This window comes from Brachionichthys hirsutus, chromosome 16, assembly GCF_040956055.1.
Source record: "Brachionichthys hirsutus isolate HB-005 chromosome 16, CSIRO-AGI_Bhir_v1, whole genome shotgun sequence".
Taxonomy (NCBI): domain Eukaryota; kingdom Metazoa; phylum Chordata; class Actinopteri; order Lophiiformes; family Brachionichthyidae; genus Brachionichthys; species Brachionichthys hirsutus.
This window is the reverse complement of record NC_090912.1, coordinates 12,335,182-12,355,143: the sequence shown is the minus strand read 5'-3', so window position 1 is coordinate 12,355,143 and position 19,962 is coordinate 12,335,182. Positions and strand designations below refer to the sequence as shown.

General features: G+C 45.3%; 1 protein-coding gene across 1 annotated transcript; it reads left to right on the top strand.

Annotated features, from left to right (window-relative positions):
• Positions 1 to 3,344: 3,344 nt before the first annotated feature.
• Positions 3,345 to 19,540, top strand: LOC137905657 (thyroid hormone receptor alpha). Its single transcript, XM_068749900.1, has 8 exons — positions 3,345 to 3,376; positions 10,926 to 10,987; positions 13,542 to 13,642; positions 15,932 to 16,079; positions 17,071 to 17,276; positions 18,028 to 18,174; positions 18,690 to 18,948; positions 19,290 to 19,540. Exons 1-8 carry the CDS (start codon positions 3,345 to 3,347, stop codon positions 19,538 to 19,540), a joined length of 1,206 nt encoding a protein of 401 aa, XP_068606001.1.
• Positions 19,541 to 19,962: the final 422 nt, after the last annotated feature.

Genomic DNA, 19,962 nt, shown 5'->3' with positions numbered 1-19,962 from the left:
CCACTCTCATGTCCTCCCTCACTACGTCCATGTCTCTTCTCCTGGGTTGTCCTCTAGCCCTGTCCTTTGCATCGTCCTCCCCAACACCAGCCACTCTCATGTCCTCCCTCACTACGTCCATGTCTCTTCTCCTGGGTCGTCCTCTAGTCCTGTCCTTTGCATCGTCCTCCCCAACACCAGACACTCTCATGTTCTCCCTCACTACGTCCATGTCTCTTCTCCTGGGTCGTCCTCTAGTCCTGTCCTTTGCATCGTCCTCCCCAACACCAGCCACTCTCATGTCCTCCCTCACTACGTCCATGTCTCTTCTCCTGGGTCGTCCTCTAGCCCTGTCCTTTGCATCGTCCTCCCCAACACCAGCCACTCTCATGTCCTCCCTCACTACGTCCATGTCTCTTCTCCTGGGTCGTCCTCTAGTCCTGTTCCCTGGCAGTTCCATCCTCAGCATCCTTCTACCGATATAGTCCCTGTCTCTCCTCTGGACATGTCCAAACCATCAAAGTCTGGTCTCTCTGACCTTGTCTCCAAAATGTCTAACCTTCACTGTCCCTCTTATTGTCTCATTTCTAATCCTGTCCAACCTGGTCACTCCCAAGGAGAACCTCAGCATCTTCATCTCCTCCACTTCTAGCTCCGCCTCCTGTCTTTTCCTCAGAGACACTGTCTCTAAGCCGTCCATCATGGCTGTCCTCACCACTGTCTCTAAGCCTTCCATCATGGCTGTCCTCACCACTGTCTTGTAGACCTGTCCCTTTGTCCTGTCACAGAGCACACCTGATACCCCCCCCCCCTCCCCCTGTTCCAGCCTGCCTGCACACCATTCTTCACCTCCTTTCCACATTCTAAACCAGATAAATTATGGCCAACCCCCATGACTGTTTTTAGTTAGCCTTTGTTGTGCTAGCCAGCCAGCTGTATATTATTGGAATGCCGTTATTTGTGGTTAGCTTAGCACCCTCCGCTCCCATAATGCATCCAGTCATCAGTTTGGCATTCACAGTAACTACTTATGAATATACTTCCTGAGATCACAGATCTATCCCAACTGATGAGAAACAGTCATCTCGTCTTGGTCCTCACTTGGATTACTTGTTGTAATCTAGTAATTAGGGAGCAAAGCAGCCCGTCTCTTGTGGCTTTTGACAATTTGAGGTGACAGGGAACAGTCTCAAGGCTGCTTGAGGGAGAAATTGTCGGCTTATCTGACCAATTTAACTTCTCATATCACAAGATCCTCGTCTGCCATCTTTTATGAATCTATACTTCAGTGGATGCCTGCCGATCATGTTTTCCTCACATCTTTCTACATTTCTATGATGTCACAAGAACAAAAGAGTCTTCAGCTACCTGATGGTGAAAACAAGCTTTAAGGCCGACACGGCGGCGGCACGTTGGCATTAAAGCCTATAAACGGTAGACGTCTGTGGCTGTGATAAAAATCCTTCAAGGTCTGATTTCACAGGACAGTTGGAGGAAAACGTCACCATAGTACATTGGAAAAATCAGACTACTATATCCACATCTACAACGTGTTAATGCTATTTACAGAATACTCCACACCTGAAATTAACCCACAATCAGAGGTGGGGGGCGGGGGGGGGGGGGGCTCCTGGGGGCCGGATGGCATCAGACGCTCCAGATGGGGCTAGAGAGGCCAGATTTTTCACGGATGATCATTTTCCTTCTGCTATCATCGTCACCTTCCATCGTGATTACCCTCGCCCAAGGGGAGGCGAGGGTATTGCAATTGGGTCTGTTTGTCTGTCTGTCTGTCTGTCTGTTTGTTTGTCTGTCCGAGCGCATAACTCAAAAACTAGTAACCCAATCGACTTGAAATTTTTACACAAGCAAGGTTCTGTCCATGGCTCGGTCCTCCCCGAGAATGGCGTTGATCCGGATCTGGATCCAGATTCTAGAATTATTTTAACATCTGGAATTGTGCCTGTGCTGTAAACTGCCACTTTAAGAGGGAGGGACACGAATGGCATGATGGGAAAAAGAGTCCAGAAGGACTCTTGTAGTACGTTCCGGAGCAGCAAGCTAGAGCAGGTTTGGCCCCTCTGATCCGGAAGCCCTGTTTACTGTCTCACAAGATCCAATAGTCTATTGGAGGCGGGGTCTGCAATCTCTGATTGGCTTTCTAGTTGGTTTAGAAAATAGGACAAAAGGTTGTTTAACACTTGGCTAAAGCAGCTTTTAATGAGTTGAGATGTGGTGAGGCGCCGCGCCGCAAGAAGACGGCAAGAAAGGAGAAGTGAGAGGAACAGGAGACAAAGTGTAAAAAGACCAGGACTGAGAGTGAAAAGAAAAAGAAAACAGGATGCGACAACACGTGTTGACGAGTCGGTGCTGGGCGTGGGAGAGAAAGCGGGAGGGCGTGATGTCAATAAACAGCGGAGCCGTTCCTCCCAGCTGAGGCAGAGCGTCTCCCAGCAGCTCGAGGTTCGGCTCGTCTGGCTGCTCTGGCATCAGTTTGATCTCAGGCCACTGGGAGTCTGCTGGCAGCGGACTTAAGGACATCCTGTTAGGGGTTTATGGATCAGCCCGAGCTGCTGCTTGCCACGGCCACCATGCAGCGATTGTAGCCGTCTGCTGTTATCTCGGTAGGCGAGGCGGCGTGGGACACCTGCTCTAACTGCTGGGACACCTGCTCTAACTGCTGGGACACCTGTACTAACTGCTGGGACACCTGCTCTAACTGCTGGGACACCTGTACTAACTGCTGCGACACCCGTCTAACTGCTGGGACACCTGCTCTAACTGCTGGGACACCTGCTCTAACTGCTGGGACACCTGTACTAACTGCTGCGACACCCGTCTAACTGCTGGGACACCTGCTCTAACTGCTGGGACACCTGCTCTAACTGCTGGGACACCTGTACGAACTGCTGGGACACCTGTCTAACTGCTGGGACACCTGCTCTAACTGCTGGGACACCTGTCTAACTGCTGGGACACCTGCTCTAACTGCTGGGACACCTGTACTAACTGCTGGGACACCTGCTCTAACTGCTGGGACACCTGTCTAACTGCTGGGACACCTGTCTAACTGCTGGGACACCTGTACTAACTGCTGGGACACCTGTCTAACTGCTGGGACACCTGTCTAACTGCTGGGACACCTGTCTAACTGCTGGGACACCTGTACTAACTGCTGGGACACCTGTCTAACTGCTGGGACACCTGTCTAACTGCTGGGACACCTGTCTAACTGCTGGGACACCTGCTCTAACTGCTGGGACACCTGTCTAACTGCTGGGACACCTGTCTAACTGCTGGGACACCTGTCTAACTGCTGGGACACCTGTCTAACTGCTGCTTTACGTCAGTGCTGTTGCTCCAACATGCACATATATCAGTCCTACTGCATCAACAGGTTGGTGTGTTTCTCTCGTTATTTCTGAAGCGTTGGAGGTGGGCGTGTCTCACATGTGCAGTAGATAAAGTTAGAAACGTGGGCAGTTCAGAAAGGCTCGCCTGCCTGCTTGTCACAACGCCAGTGGGTTTCCTGTCTGATGTCAGTGTTCCACGTGAGAATGAGTCGAGTCCACAAATACATGTAAATACATGTTTGAAATTCTCTGGTAAAACTATCAATGTACTAATTCACATGACTCTTGGAACAGTTCTTATGAACCAATTTGTTGCTGTCATTCTTTTCAATTAAAGAATTAGCTCAATGTAGGGTACATTTCTTTTGACATTTCTAAATATGAGGATGGAGCTGTATCGGTTTAACATGAGTTTTGAGTCAGCTGGCGGTGTGTTTGTTTGTGTTCATTATTTGGGATGTATTTGTTTTTTAGTCCTCAGGCTGCTGTACTCAAAAACCACTGGTTCGGATTGCTAATATTTCTTGGTGTATAAAGATTAATAAGCAAAGATGCTGCTTTGATATCAATATGTGAAATGCTCATTCCAAATGGATGAATTAATCATTTGTGATTAGAGTTACTTGGACAAAACCGGGGTTAATCTCCTGATGATGCCAATATTAGCTTTGTTTAAGCTTCCATTCCTGTCAAAGCTTTTAGAGAAAGCAGTTTCCAGTCAGCTGTGTGAATTCTTACAAGACAATCAGTTATTTGAGGTTTTCCAGTCGTGTTTCAGAGCTCATCATAGCACAGAGACAGCATTAGTTAAAGTCACCAATGACCTTTAATAGCGTCTGATAATGGACTTGTCTCCGTGCTTATTTTATTAGATCTCAGTGCAGCCTTTGACACAATAGATCATCAGATTCTGTTACAGAGGCTGGAACAATCTGTTGGTGTTAGAGGATCTGCATTGAACTGGTTTAGATCATATTTATCTGATAGATTTCAGTTTGTACGTGTTCATGATGAATCTTCTACGTACACTGAAGTTAAATATGGAGTTCCACAGGGTTCAGTGCTTGGACCTATTCTGTTCACGCTGTATATGCTTCCCTTAGGTAACATTATTAAGAAACATAGCATAAATTTCCACTGCTATGCGGACGATACTCAATTATACCTGTCCGTTCAGCCAGACAAAGTCGATCAGTTGGTTAGACTTCAGACGTGCCTTAAGGACATTAACTCCTGGATGACCGAGAACTTCCTGTTATTAAATCTAAATAAAACTGAGGTTCTGGTTCTTGGGCCAAAGCATCTCAGAAATGTTTGTTCTAGTGTTGTAGTTGAACTAGATGGCGTCTCAGTGTCCACCAGCACCACTGCCAAGAATCTGGGTGTAATCTTTGATCAGGACCTGTCCTTTCAGTCCCAGATAAAGCATATTTCAAGGACTGCGTTCTTTCACCTTCGGAATATTTCAAAAGTCAGGCACCTACTAACCCGAAAAGATGCAGAAAAAATAGTCCATGCTTTTGTGACTTCCAGACTGGACTACTGCAACTCCTTACTGTCTGGCTGCCCAAAAAAGTCTATTAAACATCTCCAGCTAATCCAGAATGCAGCAGCTCGTGTTCTAACAGGAACCAGACTGAGAACACATTTCCCCTGTTATGGCGTCTCTGCATTGGCTTCCTGTTAGGGAACGGATTGAATATAAAATCCTTCTACTTACTTTTAAAGCCCTCACTGGCCAGGCCCCTCCTTACCTTACAGAGATGATTATCCCGTATTGCCCCACTAGGACCCTGCGGTCCCAAAACGCTGGCCTGCTCGTGGTTCCAAAAATTTCCAAGAGCAGACAGGGGGGCAGAGCGTTCAGTTATCAAGCTCCTTTATTGTGGAATCAGCTCCCTGATTGGTTCCTGAGACAGACACCATCTCTATGTTCAAGAGTAGATTAAAGACTTTCCTTTTTAACAAAGCTTATAACTAATCAATGCAGTAATCAGTATAATCAATCTGCTGTCATTAGGCAGCATTGGTGGCTTAACATCATGACACACTGAGCTCCTCCCCCTTTATCTGATTATTTATGTTATAAATAGATGTGTGCAATATGTCTCTATTCCCCGTAGTCTTGTTCGCTCTCTCCCGCTGTTTGTCCCTCTCTCTCTTTCAGGTCCTTCTGTCCGTGGTGCTGCAGAACCTGGACCTGTGTCCCTCAACACTGAAGTCCACGTCGCTAGCATTAGCATTTATAGCTTTATATCGCTAGCATTAGCATTTATAGCTTTATATCGCTAGCATTAGCATTTAGTTTTTGTCTGCTCCTGCTCTGTCTCACTATCACTTCCCTATCCATCTCCTTGACTCGTCTCCGACCTGCCATTCTCTCTCTCTCTCTCTCTCTTTCTCTCTCTCTCAACCCAGCCGGCCAGACAGATGGCCGTCCACCATGAGCCTAGGTTCTGTCCAAGGTTTCTGCCCGTTAAAGGGAAGTTTTTCCTTGCCTCCGTTGCTCTTGTGGGTCAAGTTGGGTTCTGTGTTTCCCTGCAGGTCTTTCCCTGCTAATCCTGTAAAGTGCCTTGAGATGACTTTATGTTGTGATCTGGCGCTATATAAATAAAACTGAATTGAAGTGAATTGATTAGCTCGCTGCAGTTGATTTACTGTGTTAGCCACAGTTGTCATTTCATTTGGCTAACTCAATCGTTAACCAATCCATCAAGGAACAATTGTGTCAATAATTAGAATTGAATGTGAAATACTGTAAATAGTGTAACCTTCATGCAGTTTGCTAGACAGAAAGCTTGTTAAGCACTGCTAAGCTAGCAAAGAGTCAGTTACCGGTTAATCTGTTTGATTCGTGTCATCCGTCTTCTCTTGGTTTTATACCTTAACAGCAGAACTCAAATATGCCTTTCACCAAAGAACAGGGACCACAGTGAGAACTTCTGTGTAAGACTCTTTGACCCTCAGGCAGGAGGCTCCGGTCCCTCCGGGCCAGAACCTCCCGCCACAAGAACAGCTTCGCTCCCACTGCCATATTACTCATGAACGCTTCATAATTCTGTATCGGACTCATGAACACTTTGCAAGTGGTAGCTTCCACTATTCTATTTGCGCTGTGTGATTGTGTTAGTTTTTACTGCTGCAGATGCACATCTGTGTATCCACTCCTGATGCTGCTGTTTGTGTGGTGGGTTCTGTTTTAATATGGGTTTTATTTTTTACTTAGTCTATTTTATGGCGGAGCCTACAACATAGTGCTGTAGCTTGCATTTTATTATTGTCATTACCTTGTGTTACATGTTGCACAGAAAAAAACTTCCCAGTCTGTGAACCCTCATTGAGGGCAGCGAACACATCCATTCATCCACAAAAAACGCTGGAAACGTAACAATATGAAACCTTTCGGATTTATGACTGTCCTTTCAGTCCCAGATAAAGCATAGTTCTCCAAGGACTGCGTTCTTTCCCCTTCGCAATATTTAAAACATTTGGGTACCTATTAACCCAAAATAAGGCAGAAAAGGTGTGTGTGTGTGTGTGCTGGTTTTGTGCGATTCATGACCGTCCGGTTGCCCCAACAGATCTATTAAAGATCTTCAGCTGATCCAGAACGCAGCAGCTCGTGTTCTAACAGGAACCAGACTGAGAGAACACATTTCCCCTGTTCTGGCATCTCTGCATTGGCTTCCTGTTAGAGCATGAATTGGATATAAAATATTCTGTGAGCAGTCAGATTGACTCCAGGAAGAGTAGCTGTATCTGTTACAGCTAATGGAGAGATCAGGGCTCAGTTGGTAGAGTTGGACGGTAAATCAGTGGTTCGAATCCCAGCTCAGACTCTCCGCATTTTGAAGTGTCCTTCGGCAAGACACTGAACCCCAAATTGCTCCCAGTGGGTCTGGCAGCATTGCGGCCAGGGAAAGACCTGCAGGTGTTACGGATGGTCCTGTCGTCATTTACTGGACGGGCTGGGTTTATACAAAAAAAATGCACATTAGCACATCTCGGCATCATGGCTGCTCCTCCCAGCGTGTTCAAACGAAATGCTGGGGGAAGGGAACCAGGAACTTGGGCAAAACCGCAGGGGGACAAAATACTCCAAATCATAAATACCCCGAGATGTACATTAAAATAAATGAAATAAAAAAAAACGTGTGTAATTATAAAAAGGAAAACAAAACAAATACATTCATAGAAAATAAATAAATCCCATTATGCAGGATTTAACTGTACTTCTATTCACTCCGTTACACAGGGAAAGACAGAACCCTACTTGACGCGCAAGAACTTTGGAAACCGAGGCAAGGAAAAACTACCCTTTAACAGGCAGAAACCTTGGACAGAACCTAGGTTCATGGTGGACGGCCATCTGCCTGACCGGCTGGGTTGAGAGAGAACGAGGTAGGTTAACTAGAAGCTTTGTTAAAAAGGAAAGTCTTTAGTCTACTCTTGAACATAGAGATGGTGTCTGTCTCACGAACCAATCAGGGAGCCGATTCCACAATAAAGGAGCTTGATAACTGAAAGCTCCGCCCCCCTGTCTACTCTTGGAAATTTTTGGAACCACGAGCAGGCCAGCATGTTGGGACTGCAGGGTTCTAGTGGGGCGATACGGGATAATCATCTCTGTAAGGTAAGGAGGGGCCTGGCTGTTGAGGGCTTTAAAAGTGAGTAGAAAGATTTTATATTCAATTCCTTCCCTAACAGAAAGCCAATGCAGAGACGCCAGAACAGGGGAAATGTGTTCTCTCAGTCTGGTTCCTGTTAGAACACGAGCTGCTGCATTCTGGATTAGCTGGAGATGTTTAATAGACCTTTTTGGGCAGCCGGACAGTAATGAATTGCAGTAGTCCAGTCTGGAAGTCACAAAAGCATGGACTATTTTTTCTGCATCTTTTCGGGTTAGTAGGTGCCTGACTTTTGAAATATTCCGAAGGTGAAAGAACGCAGTCCTTGAAACGTGCTTTATCTGGGACTGAAAGGACAGGTCCTGATCAAAGATTACACCCAGATTCTTGGCAGTGGTGCTGGTGGACACTGAGACGCCATCTAGTTCAACTACAACACTAGAACAAACATTTCTGAGATGCTTTGGCCCAAGAACCAGAACCTCAGATTTGTTTAGATTTAATAACAGGAAGTTTTTGGTCATCCAGGAGTTAATGTCCTTAAGGCACGTCTGAAGTCTAACCAACTGATCGACCTTGTCTGGCTGAACTGACAGGTATAATTGAGTATCGTCCGCATAGCAGTGGAAATCTATGCTATGTTTCTTAATAATGTTACCTAAGGGAAGCATATATAGCGTGAACAGAATAGGTCCAAGCACTGAACCCTGTGGAACTCCATATTTAACTTCTGTGTACGTAGAAGATTTATCATGAACACGTACAAACTGAAATCTATCAGATAAATATGATCTAAACCAGTTCAATGCAGATCCTCTAACACCAACAGATTGTTCCAGCCTCTGTAACAGAATCTGATGATCTATTGTATCAAAGGCTGCACTGAGATCTAATAAAATAAGCACGGAGACAAGTCCATTATCAGACGCTATTAAAGGTCATTGGTGACTTTAACTAATGCTGTCTCTGTGCTATGATGAGCTCTGAAACACGACTGAAAAACCTCAAATAACTGATTGTCTTGTAAGAATTCACACAGCTGACTGGAAACTGCTTTCTCTAGAAGCTTTGACAGGAATGGAAGGTTTGAAATTGGCCGATAGTTAGCCGAGACATCAGGATCCAACGTTGGTTTTTTGAGAAGCGGTTTAATGACTGCTGTTTTAAAAGACTTGGGTACATAGCCTGTGAGTAAAGATAGATTAATCGTATTTAGCAAAGCAATACTGATTGAGGGGAAGACTTCTTTAAGTAGCTTAGTTGGGACCGGGTCTAGGAGACAAGTGCACGGTTTAGATGAGGCAATAGCTGCACTCAGTTGCTGCAAGTTAATGGGGGTGAAATTATCCAAGTAACTATCAAGAGTAACAGCCGTATCTCTACTTCCATCACTCAGGGAGGGGTCAATGCCACACGAAGGCAGACGCTGATGAATGTCGTCCCTAATAGATTCGATTTTGGTACTGAAGAAGTTCATGAAATCTTCACTCCTGAGACCTGTCGGAACAGAAGGGTCAACAGAGCTGGAGCTTTGTGTTAGCCTAGCTACGGTGTTAGAGAGAAACCTTGGAGTAGATTTGGATTAGATTTGTTCTCTTCTATTAGAGATGAGTAATATGCTGCTCTAGCTTTGTGTTAGCCTAGCTACGGTGTCAGAGAGAAACCTTGGATTAGATTTGTTCTCTTCTATTAGATGAGTAATATGCTGCTCTAGCTTTGTGTTAGCCTAGCTACGGTGTCAGAGAGAAACCTTGGATTAGATTTGTTCTCTTCTATTAGATGAGTAATATGCTGCTCTAGCTTTGTGTTAGCCTAGCTACGGTGTCAGAGAGAAACCTTGGATTAGATTTGTTCTCTTCTATTAGAGATGAGTAATATGCTGCTCTAGCTTTGTGTTAGCCTAGCTACGGTGTCAGAGAGAAACCTTGGATTAGATTTGTTCTCTTCTATTAGAGATGAGTAATATGCTGCTCTAGCTTTGTGTTAGCCTAGCTACGGTGTCAGAGAGAAACCTTGGATTAGATTTGTTCTCTTCTATTAGAGATTAGTAATATGCTGCTCTAGCTTTGTGTTAGCCTAGCTACGGTGTCAGAGAGAAACCTTGGATTAGATTTGTTCTCTTCTATTAGAGATGAGTAATATGCTGCTCTAGCTTTGTGTTAGCCTAGCTACGGTGTCAGAGAGAAACCTTGGATTAGATTTGTTCTCTTCTATTAGAGATGAGTAATATGCTGCTCTAGCTTTGTGTTAGCCTAGCTACGGTGTCAAAGAGAAACCTTGGATTAGATTTGTTCTCTTCTATTAGAGATGAGTAATATGCTGCTCTAGCCTTGCGGAGCGTCGTCCTGTACGCCAGCAACTTCAAATTTGATTCAATGTCGCCCGCTCTGGCCCCCGGGATACACCCCACTATGGCCGCTGGAGTCGCTAGCTTCACGTTTCTGAGGATGGAGTCACCAATCACCAGAGTACTGTCCTCAGCAGGTGTGTTGCTGAGCGGGGAAAATCTATTAGAAACGTGAACGGACTGCTGGTGAACCGTAGCGGGCTTCGGACTACGCTTCCTCCGAACCCAGCCGCCTTGGTGTTAGACGGTTAGCGGCTTGCTCCGCACCGCTAAGGGAGGGCTGGCTAGCTATTGAAGCTACTGGATTTGCTTCTATGGTGCAGAACCGGGTCTCTAGCTCATCTGAGCCACTGATGCTTTCAACACTCAGCTTCTTCCTCCAGCTCCTCGGATGTGATGATTTATTTCAGTATATTTGTTATTTTGACTGTTCTGATAAATAAGACCTGATTTTTGGAACACTTCTCTCTGAGGTTATACATTCGGCATATTATTATTATTTTACACTTCATCAACCCACAGAAGATGTTTGAACAATGGCACTCTTTTCATCTGAACTACATGGTGTCCTATTTTTTCCCATCATAAACCCATCCATATCCCTCCTCTCTCTTCCAGGTGGCCTAATGCGCCAAAGAGAAAGAGCAAGAATGGCCAGTGTTCGGTGAAGAGCATGTCAGGTAAGGATCCCATCGCCTCCTCTTGTTGTCTCCAAACGAGCAAATGGATTTCATTCAAAGCGGGTTTTTTGAGGAGGGCCAGTCTTTTGATGCGCCGCCTGGTTTGACCAGTAATCCGTGTCGCTCCATGAGGCTCCCCTGAGATTTCAGTTGAGCCATCGGTTTTACTGCTTTGATGATCTCCTCCTCATCATTTTAGATTCATATTTATTACGTTCAGAGGCTTTGTTGAACACAGACTGACGTGCCGTGAAGCCTCGGTTGAAGAGACTTGTTTTGTATCTCTACAGACAGACAGAAAATCAGAGCAGACAAACCAGCGAGCGCTCATTGTTACCCATCATGCATTAGTCCGGTAACCAATCCTGAGTATCTTTGTGTTAGTCCCATTAAATGAAAGCTTCATTTAATGTAGTATTTTGGGTTGTGTTCAAGTCAAGGATCAAGTAAAGATTGTATTTTTTTTTTTACAGTATTTACTGCCACACTTTATTTTAGTTTCAGTGAAGAAGTAGACATAATGATGGAAGCTAGTAAAACTGGACATCCTGAAACAAATGTGGCGTCAATGTCCATAATCTCCAAAGACTATTTTTGGACTCATCAAACCAGAGGACACTTCAAACTTCAAATCAGTCCGTCTCAGTTGAGGTCCGGTCCAGACGAGTCACCCAGAAGATGCTTCTGGACGTTGTTGGGGTGTGACTGGTGCATCTCGGAACTTACATATGCAGTTTTCCGAGGTGTTTCCGAGTTGATGAGTTACAACTAGATCATTTTTTAATCAGCTGTCCAACAGAATAAGGACAATATGGATAATTACATTCCGTTAATGGAGTTCCCCAACTCTTTTGGAATCAGTTTCTTGGATCGCCGCTACTGGTGGCTCTGCAGAAACCTCTAAGCATGAATAGTGTGTGAGAGTGGGAGGTGCTGTGATCTGGTGGGTAGGTCACGTGCGTCAAGATGTCTGCAGAGGGAAGAGGGCGCTTGTGCGTTTCTCTCTGCTCTTCTACAGCGGGCACTCCGTTTGAGGATGGTGTTCTGTCTCTGTCAGTCCTTATGTTTACACACATCTAGCCCATAGCCACAGTCATCGTTATTGCATGACTAGTGTTGCATAGTTGTACTCGTAGTACTTGTCTAGTACTTAGTTGTGACCTCCATATATATGATCAGCATATAGCTTCCATAATTAGTGGTGAGCCAGCCAGGAGAGGGTTTGGCAGAACTGAACCCATATTTGAGAGTTTGAGCAAAAGCACAATAACAAAAATTGATGAATTTGAGAAATATGACGCAAACAACCAAATGCTAACCGGACCCATAGAAAACAATGGGAGCAGCTGAAGCTAACTACTCAATAAAACTAACGAGAAAAGATACGTTTCGACGTCCTCCTCCTTTTTTTGAACATGATGTTCGGTTGTGGTTGTGAAGCTGTTTTTGATTTGTTGTGTAGTTAATTTATGTATCTAACGTTTGATTTTGTATTCATGTTGTTTATTTCTTTTTTTTAACCATGTTCAAATAAAGAGTATTCAATTCAAATTAAATTAAATTTAAATGCTAATGCTAACATGGACTCACCAACTCAACATTTTCCTCCTATGAGTTAGTATTTGTGTCTTTCAGTTGGAACATTTATTACAATGATATTTAGGGTTAAATCGATCAAAAATCAACCTGCAGCCTCAATTGTTTGCGCGTCTTCCACCTACTGACTAAGGGTTTGGCATTAATAGATGTTTCACTTCAGCCAATACCCTTTCAGTCATTGTTCTGTTTCATTTTATTTTATTTCTTTATTTCTTTTTTGAGTTAAGATACGGACTGAAATAAAATTACTACTACTAATACTTCCTACTACATGCAATTTAAAGCTACATAATTGGCGGTTCGTGGTCACGTCACCCGGGAACTAACTAACACGGTTTCCCCGTATTTTTGTACGGGGAAACCTGTAAATACAGGGAGAAAAATAATAAAGAAGGGATTGAAAACGAAGCCGCGAAAGTAAATATTATCAAATCAATTTGCAGTTATCAGACAAACTTCTCACTTTACACTTCAGTTGTGGTCGTAAACACATGCGCAGACGCATCTCTGCCAGTTTTCAATTGCGATTCAACCCACCTTGTAGGTGATCAAAGAGATGAAGATGCAGCAGGAAGCGTGTCACCTCATGAGAAATGATCATTTTAGATGAGATATGTCGTGATTTTTAGGGATCTCAGTTTAAGTCTTCTTGAGGTTGACAAGGCAGCTTCTCCTGGATTCGACTTCCTGTTTCACAGTTTGTTTGGCCCCGACACACAGGAGCATCAACGAGGCCCCGGTGATAACATTTACATCCCTGATCCTTCTTCTCCCCATCCTCCTGTCTGCTCCCCTCCTCTCCATCACCCCCATTCTTCGCCTCTTTGTTTCTGGCCCATCCCTCTTCATCCTCGCTGCCCCCCTCATCCTCACCACGCACCCTTCTCTCATTCCACCCTGTCTCCCTCTTCTCCCTCCTCCTCCTCTCCTTTAGCTCTTAGTGTCTCTGTTTCAGGGTACATTCCCAGCTACCTGGAGAAGGATGAGCCATGCGTGGTGTGTGGGGATAAGGCGACCGGGTACCACTACCGCTGCATCACCTGCGAGGGCTGCAAGGTATGGAAGAACATTTCCCTGTCGTGGGGTTCTCCACATGGTGAAGAAATCAGCTTGAACATTTTATGTTGTTTTTTTGTGGCCTCACAAAACCTAAAATGTAAAAGCAAAGATAAATAAAAAATGTAACTAAATCGATTGTTTATATGCTCTGGCACAATCCGCGCATTATCATTAACTAGTTTAGTCCCAACACTAGCTAACCAACCCAGCCTTGCGTCCATATCGAGAGCTCTTGTATATTACTTCTCTGTGGTTTTATTGGTGGCATCTTGCTCTTTATTAGATTGAGTGAAGTTTATGCACCAGCAACTCCATCTAATTTCTGTAAATGAAATGGTTGTATGTCTCATAAGAACAGCCAAAAGATTAAAGGTCAAACATAAGGCTCTTCAATAATCAGAATCAGAAGTAGTTTATTGCCATTGTCAGTGAGGGTTCACAGACTAGGAATGTTTCTCTGTGAAGTCGTGCTACATGTAACAGTAATGACAAAATACAAAAAACATACAAGTACAGACACATCAGCGGCAGCAGGAGTGGATACACAGATGTGTACTAGCAGCAGCGTAATCACGCAGTGCAAATAGAACAGTGCAAGTTGTATTCAGGAGTCCGGGACAGAATTATTAAGTGTTCATGAGTCTTACAGCCGAGGGAAAGAAGCTGTTCTTGTGGCGGGAGGTTCTGGTCCGGATGGACCGTAGCCTCCTGCCTGAGGGGAGAGGGTCAAAGAGTCCGTGTCCAGGGTGAGAAGGGTCGGCTGTGATCCGACCTGCACGCCTCCGAGTCCTGGAGACCTGCAGGTCCTGGAGCGATGGCAGCTTGCAGCCGATCACCTTCTCCGCAGCACGTACAATGCGCTGCACTCTGTGTCTGTCCCTGGTGGTGGCGCCAGCGTACCACACGGTGATGGAGGAGGTGAGGACGGACTCCACGATGGAGGTGTAGAACTGCACCAACATCTGGGTCGGCAGCTTGAGTTTCCTCAGCTGCCGCATGAAGTACATCCTAATCAGTGTCCAGGTGCCTGGGAGACGTAAAATCCCACGTTAGTAAATCTGACAACTCTCTCACCCAATTGACCAAAAAAATACAAATACAAAAATCATTTTTTTTCCTACATTGTCCTCGGACCCGTGTCCACATCAGGCAGATGAATCTCATTCACACTGAACCATGAGACACACTGAGACACAAGCAGTCATCACTTAGCACGACATGCATGACCAATCAAGCACACTAAAAAAAAGAAGGGAAAAAACACACACAACACAGTATATAATCGAGACCAATTTAAGAATCAGTCCAAAAAGGATTCCCGGACATATTAAAATGGAATCTAACTCATCAACAGCACTCGTTCATGGATGGCTACACTCAAAAAACCTGCCGTCTAAATCTGGATGGAGTCAAAGTCTGATTGGATGCAGTTCACACACTGACAGGCAGCAACAACATTACTGCCTAATGGAGGCCATGAAAAGGGTCAATGGTGGACAGTCAGCTGACTGAACAGGCTGTGCATTTACTAGAATAGGTTTTCACACCCCAGCAAAAGGCAGCATATAAAGGTAATGTTGTGTGTCCACCTGTCCATACATCCGTACACAACAGGACATGTTGACCAAGTCTGATATTGATTAGATTAAAAACGGATGACCTTTTTAAAGCCAACACATGAGACAAAGAACACCGTTGCATCATTACCGAAGGAGCCTTCTGAATGAGAGGAGAAAGGCCGGTTGGTTCTTCGTTTGTGTTCTTTGTGATTCCGAAAAATCACATTCCTTTCTGGGAGTCAAAAATATTAGTCAAGGAGAACAAAGGGGGGGGGGTTCACCCCGTTCCACATTTTACTCATTACTGAGTTGCTGGCACCAATCCTGGCTGTTTGAATCGATCCTCTGTTTGTCAACAGTTACTCTTTTTGGGGGGCGGCTGTGGCTCAGTTGGTAGAGCGGGTTTCAAATCAGTGGTTCGAATCCCAGCTCTGACTGCCCGCATGTCGAAGTGTCCTTGGGCAAGACACTGGCTAGTTAGTGCCTAATAGTCCAGTCTGGAAACACCTCGCCAGACTGGAGTGTGAATGTGTGAGTGTGAATGGGTGAGTGTGAGGCCTCATGTAAAGCGCTTTGAGCACCGCAAAGGTGGGAAAAGCGCTTTATAATGCAGCACATTTACCATTTTAAGTCTTCAAAACCATCCTAGGAGTCCTGCTAACCGTGAATGCGGGCCACAGCTGACTAGTTATTCTCTCTGACCCCCCCCCCCCACCCCTTCCTTCAGGGTTTCTTCCGCAGGACCATCCAGAAGAACCTTCACCCATCTTATTCCTGCAAATACGAAGGTTGCTGCATCATCGACAAAATCACTCGCAACCAGTGCCAACTGTGCCGCTTTAAGAAGTGCACCTCTTTGGGCATGGCCATGGACTGTGAGTAAATATGAGCTCAAGGATTATCAACACTATTTATAAAACGATCAATAGACAAGGAGCTGCCACTGAATCGCTTTCTTCTCTTCTATTAACTTCTCTTTGTGCTCCACAGTAACAACGTACACAACGTCAGTCTCTGCTAGAGTTCTGTGCTTTTTATTCTTATAGTGATTGTGACCGTCACCTGCCCTCTTGGCAGACTAGCCTATTCCTATTTTATTAGTTTTATTACCTGCTTACCGCCGTAGAGGGCTGTGCACACCGCAGTGAACACACAACATGGATAAACACAAAGTGACAAATACACAGTGTTCTGAGAAGAGAGTACAATGGATTTATTTGTGCTCCTTAATTCTACCCCTTCCATCCAATCATCACCAAGAGTTGTCCCAATAGACCAGGTTCACATCAGCCTCCAGAGGAAAGTATGGATCACCAAGTTCTCAGGAGATCTGAGGAAAAAGAGAGAGAGCATAGTGAGAGCCACAAACACTGAACCAGCAACCTCCACTGACTCAGAGATCTGTGTGCGGAGTTAACTCTCAGATCGAGTTTTGATTGGTGCTGGAGTGGTGGATCTGGCATGCGTGAAACCTCCACCTAAGAACGGGGCAGCCATCCCGGACCCAACAATGGCAACATGAGCCCCCAGATCACCCCAAGCAGCCACTGTCTCCATTCACATGATTGGAGCATGAATTGCGATTACACTGCCATAAAATATGGTTAATCCATTCATGCTCTCCCAGGAACTCTGAACTCTTCATATACCATTGGCCTCGGTTGTACTTTGTAGGGATTATCATTGAGTTTCCAACATTTGAATTCGGAGACCAAAACAACTCAGGAATATGCTCAAACATGTTTCCCTTCAGCGTAAGGAAAGCAGCAAGAGACTCCAACCGTAGTGAAAAACAGAAGGTTTGCAGTATGTTAGCCAGCTGCACTAAATCACCTGAGCATCCTCTTCCCCACCTTCATCCATCAGTGGTGTTGAACGACTCAAAGCGCGTGGCTAAGCGGCGTCTGATTGAGGAGAATCGCGAGAGGAGGAAAAGGGAGGAGATGGTGCGGACGCTGCACACGCGGCCGGAGCCGGACACCGCCGAGTGGGAGCTCATCGTGACGGTAACCGAGGCCCACCGGCACACCAACGCCCAGGGGTCCAGCTGGAAGCAGAAGCGCAAGTTCCTGGTAGGTTTAAACCTTGGAGCAAGAACCCAAATGATTTAATGAAACAATGGATACATTAAAACAGGCCTTTGTCACACGTCACATTAATTAGAAAATGTTACATTTGACAACAATTAGCATCAAAGTCTGCAAATCTGAATTCTGTATTTTCCGTAAGTCCACCTGTTCAACAAATGTACACGATAATGGCTTTAAAAATGAGGTTGAAGTTGTTGCTCATGCAGTCAACCTCAGCTCTGAAATGTATGTAATATTACTGGTGGGAATATTGACCTCCTCCAAGGAGGTTATATTTTAGCCGGTGTTTATCTGTCTGTCTGTCGCTCTGCTGTCTGTTAGCAACATAACTCAAAACCTTACAGACGGATCTTGACGAAATTTTCAGGAAATGTTAGGAATGTTACCATGAACAGATGATTACATTTTAGTGACCGTCCAGAAGAGATCCTGGATTCTGGGTCACTTTAAATCTTCCGTTAGCATTGCAGTAAACGGAGCTTCAAAATGTGTTCCTCAATGTCGGTTGAAGAGTGCTGCCAGACATGTTTCAATCCGTGATCACAGAACTACGCAAACTACACAGCATTGACTGGATGGTTTCATTTTGGGGTTGGTAATGACCCAAAATATTAGTGTAGAAACATGGGAAAAGTGATTTTTTTTTGGATAATATGTCCCCTTTAGCTCATTAATGTTCAGCAAAACCTGACATTCCTCAACGTATTCGACCTCCCCGATGTCTTATTTCCAGTCAGAAGATATCGGCCAGGGCACAATGATGCCCACTTCCGACGGAGATAAGGTGGATCTGGAAGCTTTCAGCGAGTTCACCAAGATCATGACCCCCGCCATCACACGTGTCGTTGACTTTGCTAAGAAATTGCCCATGTTCTCGGAGGTAGGTTGAACAGGTGATACGTATTTGTGATTTGTTCAATCACGTCAGTTTCTCTGCACTGTGGTGATGTATTCAGGTGTTCTCAGGTATGTTTCTATTGGCTGCTACTCCTGATTCAGTGTGGGCTGGAATGTACCAGTAGAGTAGAGCAGTTTGTGCAGGAATATACCACTACTGTACTTCCGGTTTGTCCTGTGAGGGGTCGCCACAGCAAATCAATGTTCTCCACTTCACCCTGTCCTTTGCATCGTCCTCCCCAACACACTTCACTGCTGTCCTACACGTCCTGAACTACTCTGACATACTTCTCTGTCCCTCCAGACTTCGTCATTTCGTACCACAGTGCCAGTACTCCATCACCTTTGTGCTTTGCTTTTCCATCATTTATTTTGTAGGAGTTGGAATACTGAAACTGACAACCATTTTCAAACAGCTCACTTTCAGATTGAAAGTGTTTGTAACGTCCTTTCATATTAGTAGCCAATGTCCTCGTCTGTTGCCACGGTGTTCCCCAGCTGCCTTGTGAAGACCAGATCATCTTACTGAAGGGATGCTGCATGGAGATCATGTCCCTGCGCGCTGCCGTGCGCTACGATCCGGACAGTGAGACGTTGACGCTAAGTGGCGAGATGGCTGTGAAACGGGAGCAGTTGAAGAATGGCGGGTTGGGCGTGGTGTCGGATGCAATCTTCGATTTGGGCAAGAGCCTGGCTCAGTTCAACCTGGATGACTCGGAGGTGGCCCTGATGCAAGCTGTGTTGCTCATGAGCTCAGGTCAGGAACAATTCATTTAATCATATGCTGTTGATGTATTTGATTTTTCTCTTCTTTGATTGATCCTCGGACAAACTTTTGATACTTGACACAAGTAGCAAGCATCAGGAACCAGCTTGGCCCTGTCGGGTCGTTTTTAGGCATCAGATGTTTAAACATTGCTTCATTTAATGTAACACAAACCCAAATTAAAATATTTTGTTTTCACGCTTCCTGGCTGAGGACTTAAGACTCGGCCTTCAGTCAGGCTTTCATCCAAATTGAAACAAATTGTCACAGTTTTTGCAGAAATATCGGCAAATATATTTGTTGCTGATTGTCAAGTCCTCTGATCACTTCAGACCGTTCCGGGCTCACTAGTGTGGAAAAGATCGAGAAGTGCCAGGAGTCCTACCTGCTGGCGTTCGAGCACTACATCAACTACCGCAAGCACGACATTCCCCAGTTCTGGCCCAAGCTGCTGATGAAGGTGACGGACCTGCGTATGATCGGGGCTTGCCACGCCAGCCGCTTCCTCCATATGAAGGTGGAGTGTCCCAATGAACTCTTCCCCCCACTCTTCCTAGAGGTCTTCGAGGACCAAGGGGCGTGACCTTCCCCCCAAAAGAGCCCTGGACCCACAAATAAATAAATGGGGGGTGGCTCTGGTGGAAGGCTACATGTAGGAGAAGTTGAAGAGAAGAAATTCCGTCTTTTCGATCTTGAGAATGTGCCCGGCAAACTTTTTTATCGAAAGCCGACTACCAGCAAACACGCATGAGCAGAGAGAAACACGCAGCCAATCAGCATTAGATGTTCTCATTCAGATGACTCCAGTTCGGCTACTAACAGTTTAAATCTCAGACACACTGCCATGTACTTACGGTAAATCGATATGCAGATCTCATCTTCACCTGTATGGACAAGCAGCGGGACTCTGTCCCTACGCTAATGCAAACCAAGGGGCTCAGGCATGTCCCCCCCCACCTCATTCCTTTATATCTTCATCTTGCCAAGGGCGCAGCCACCCCTCAG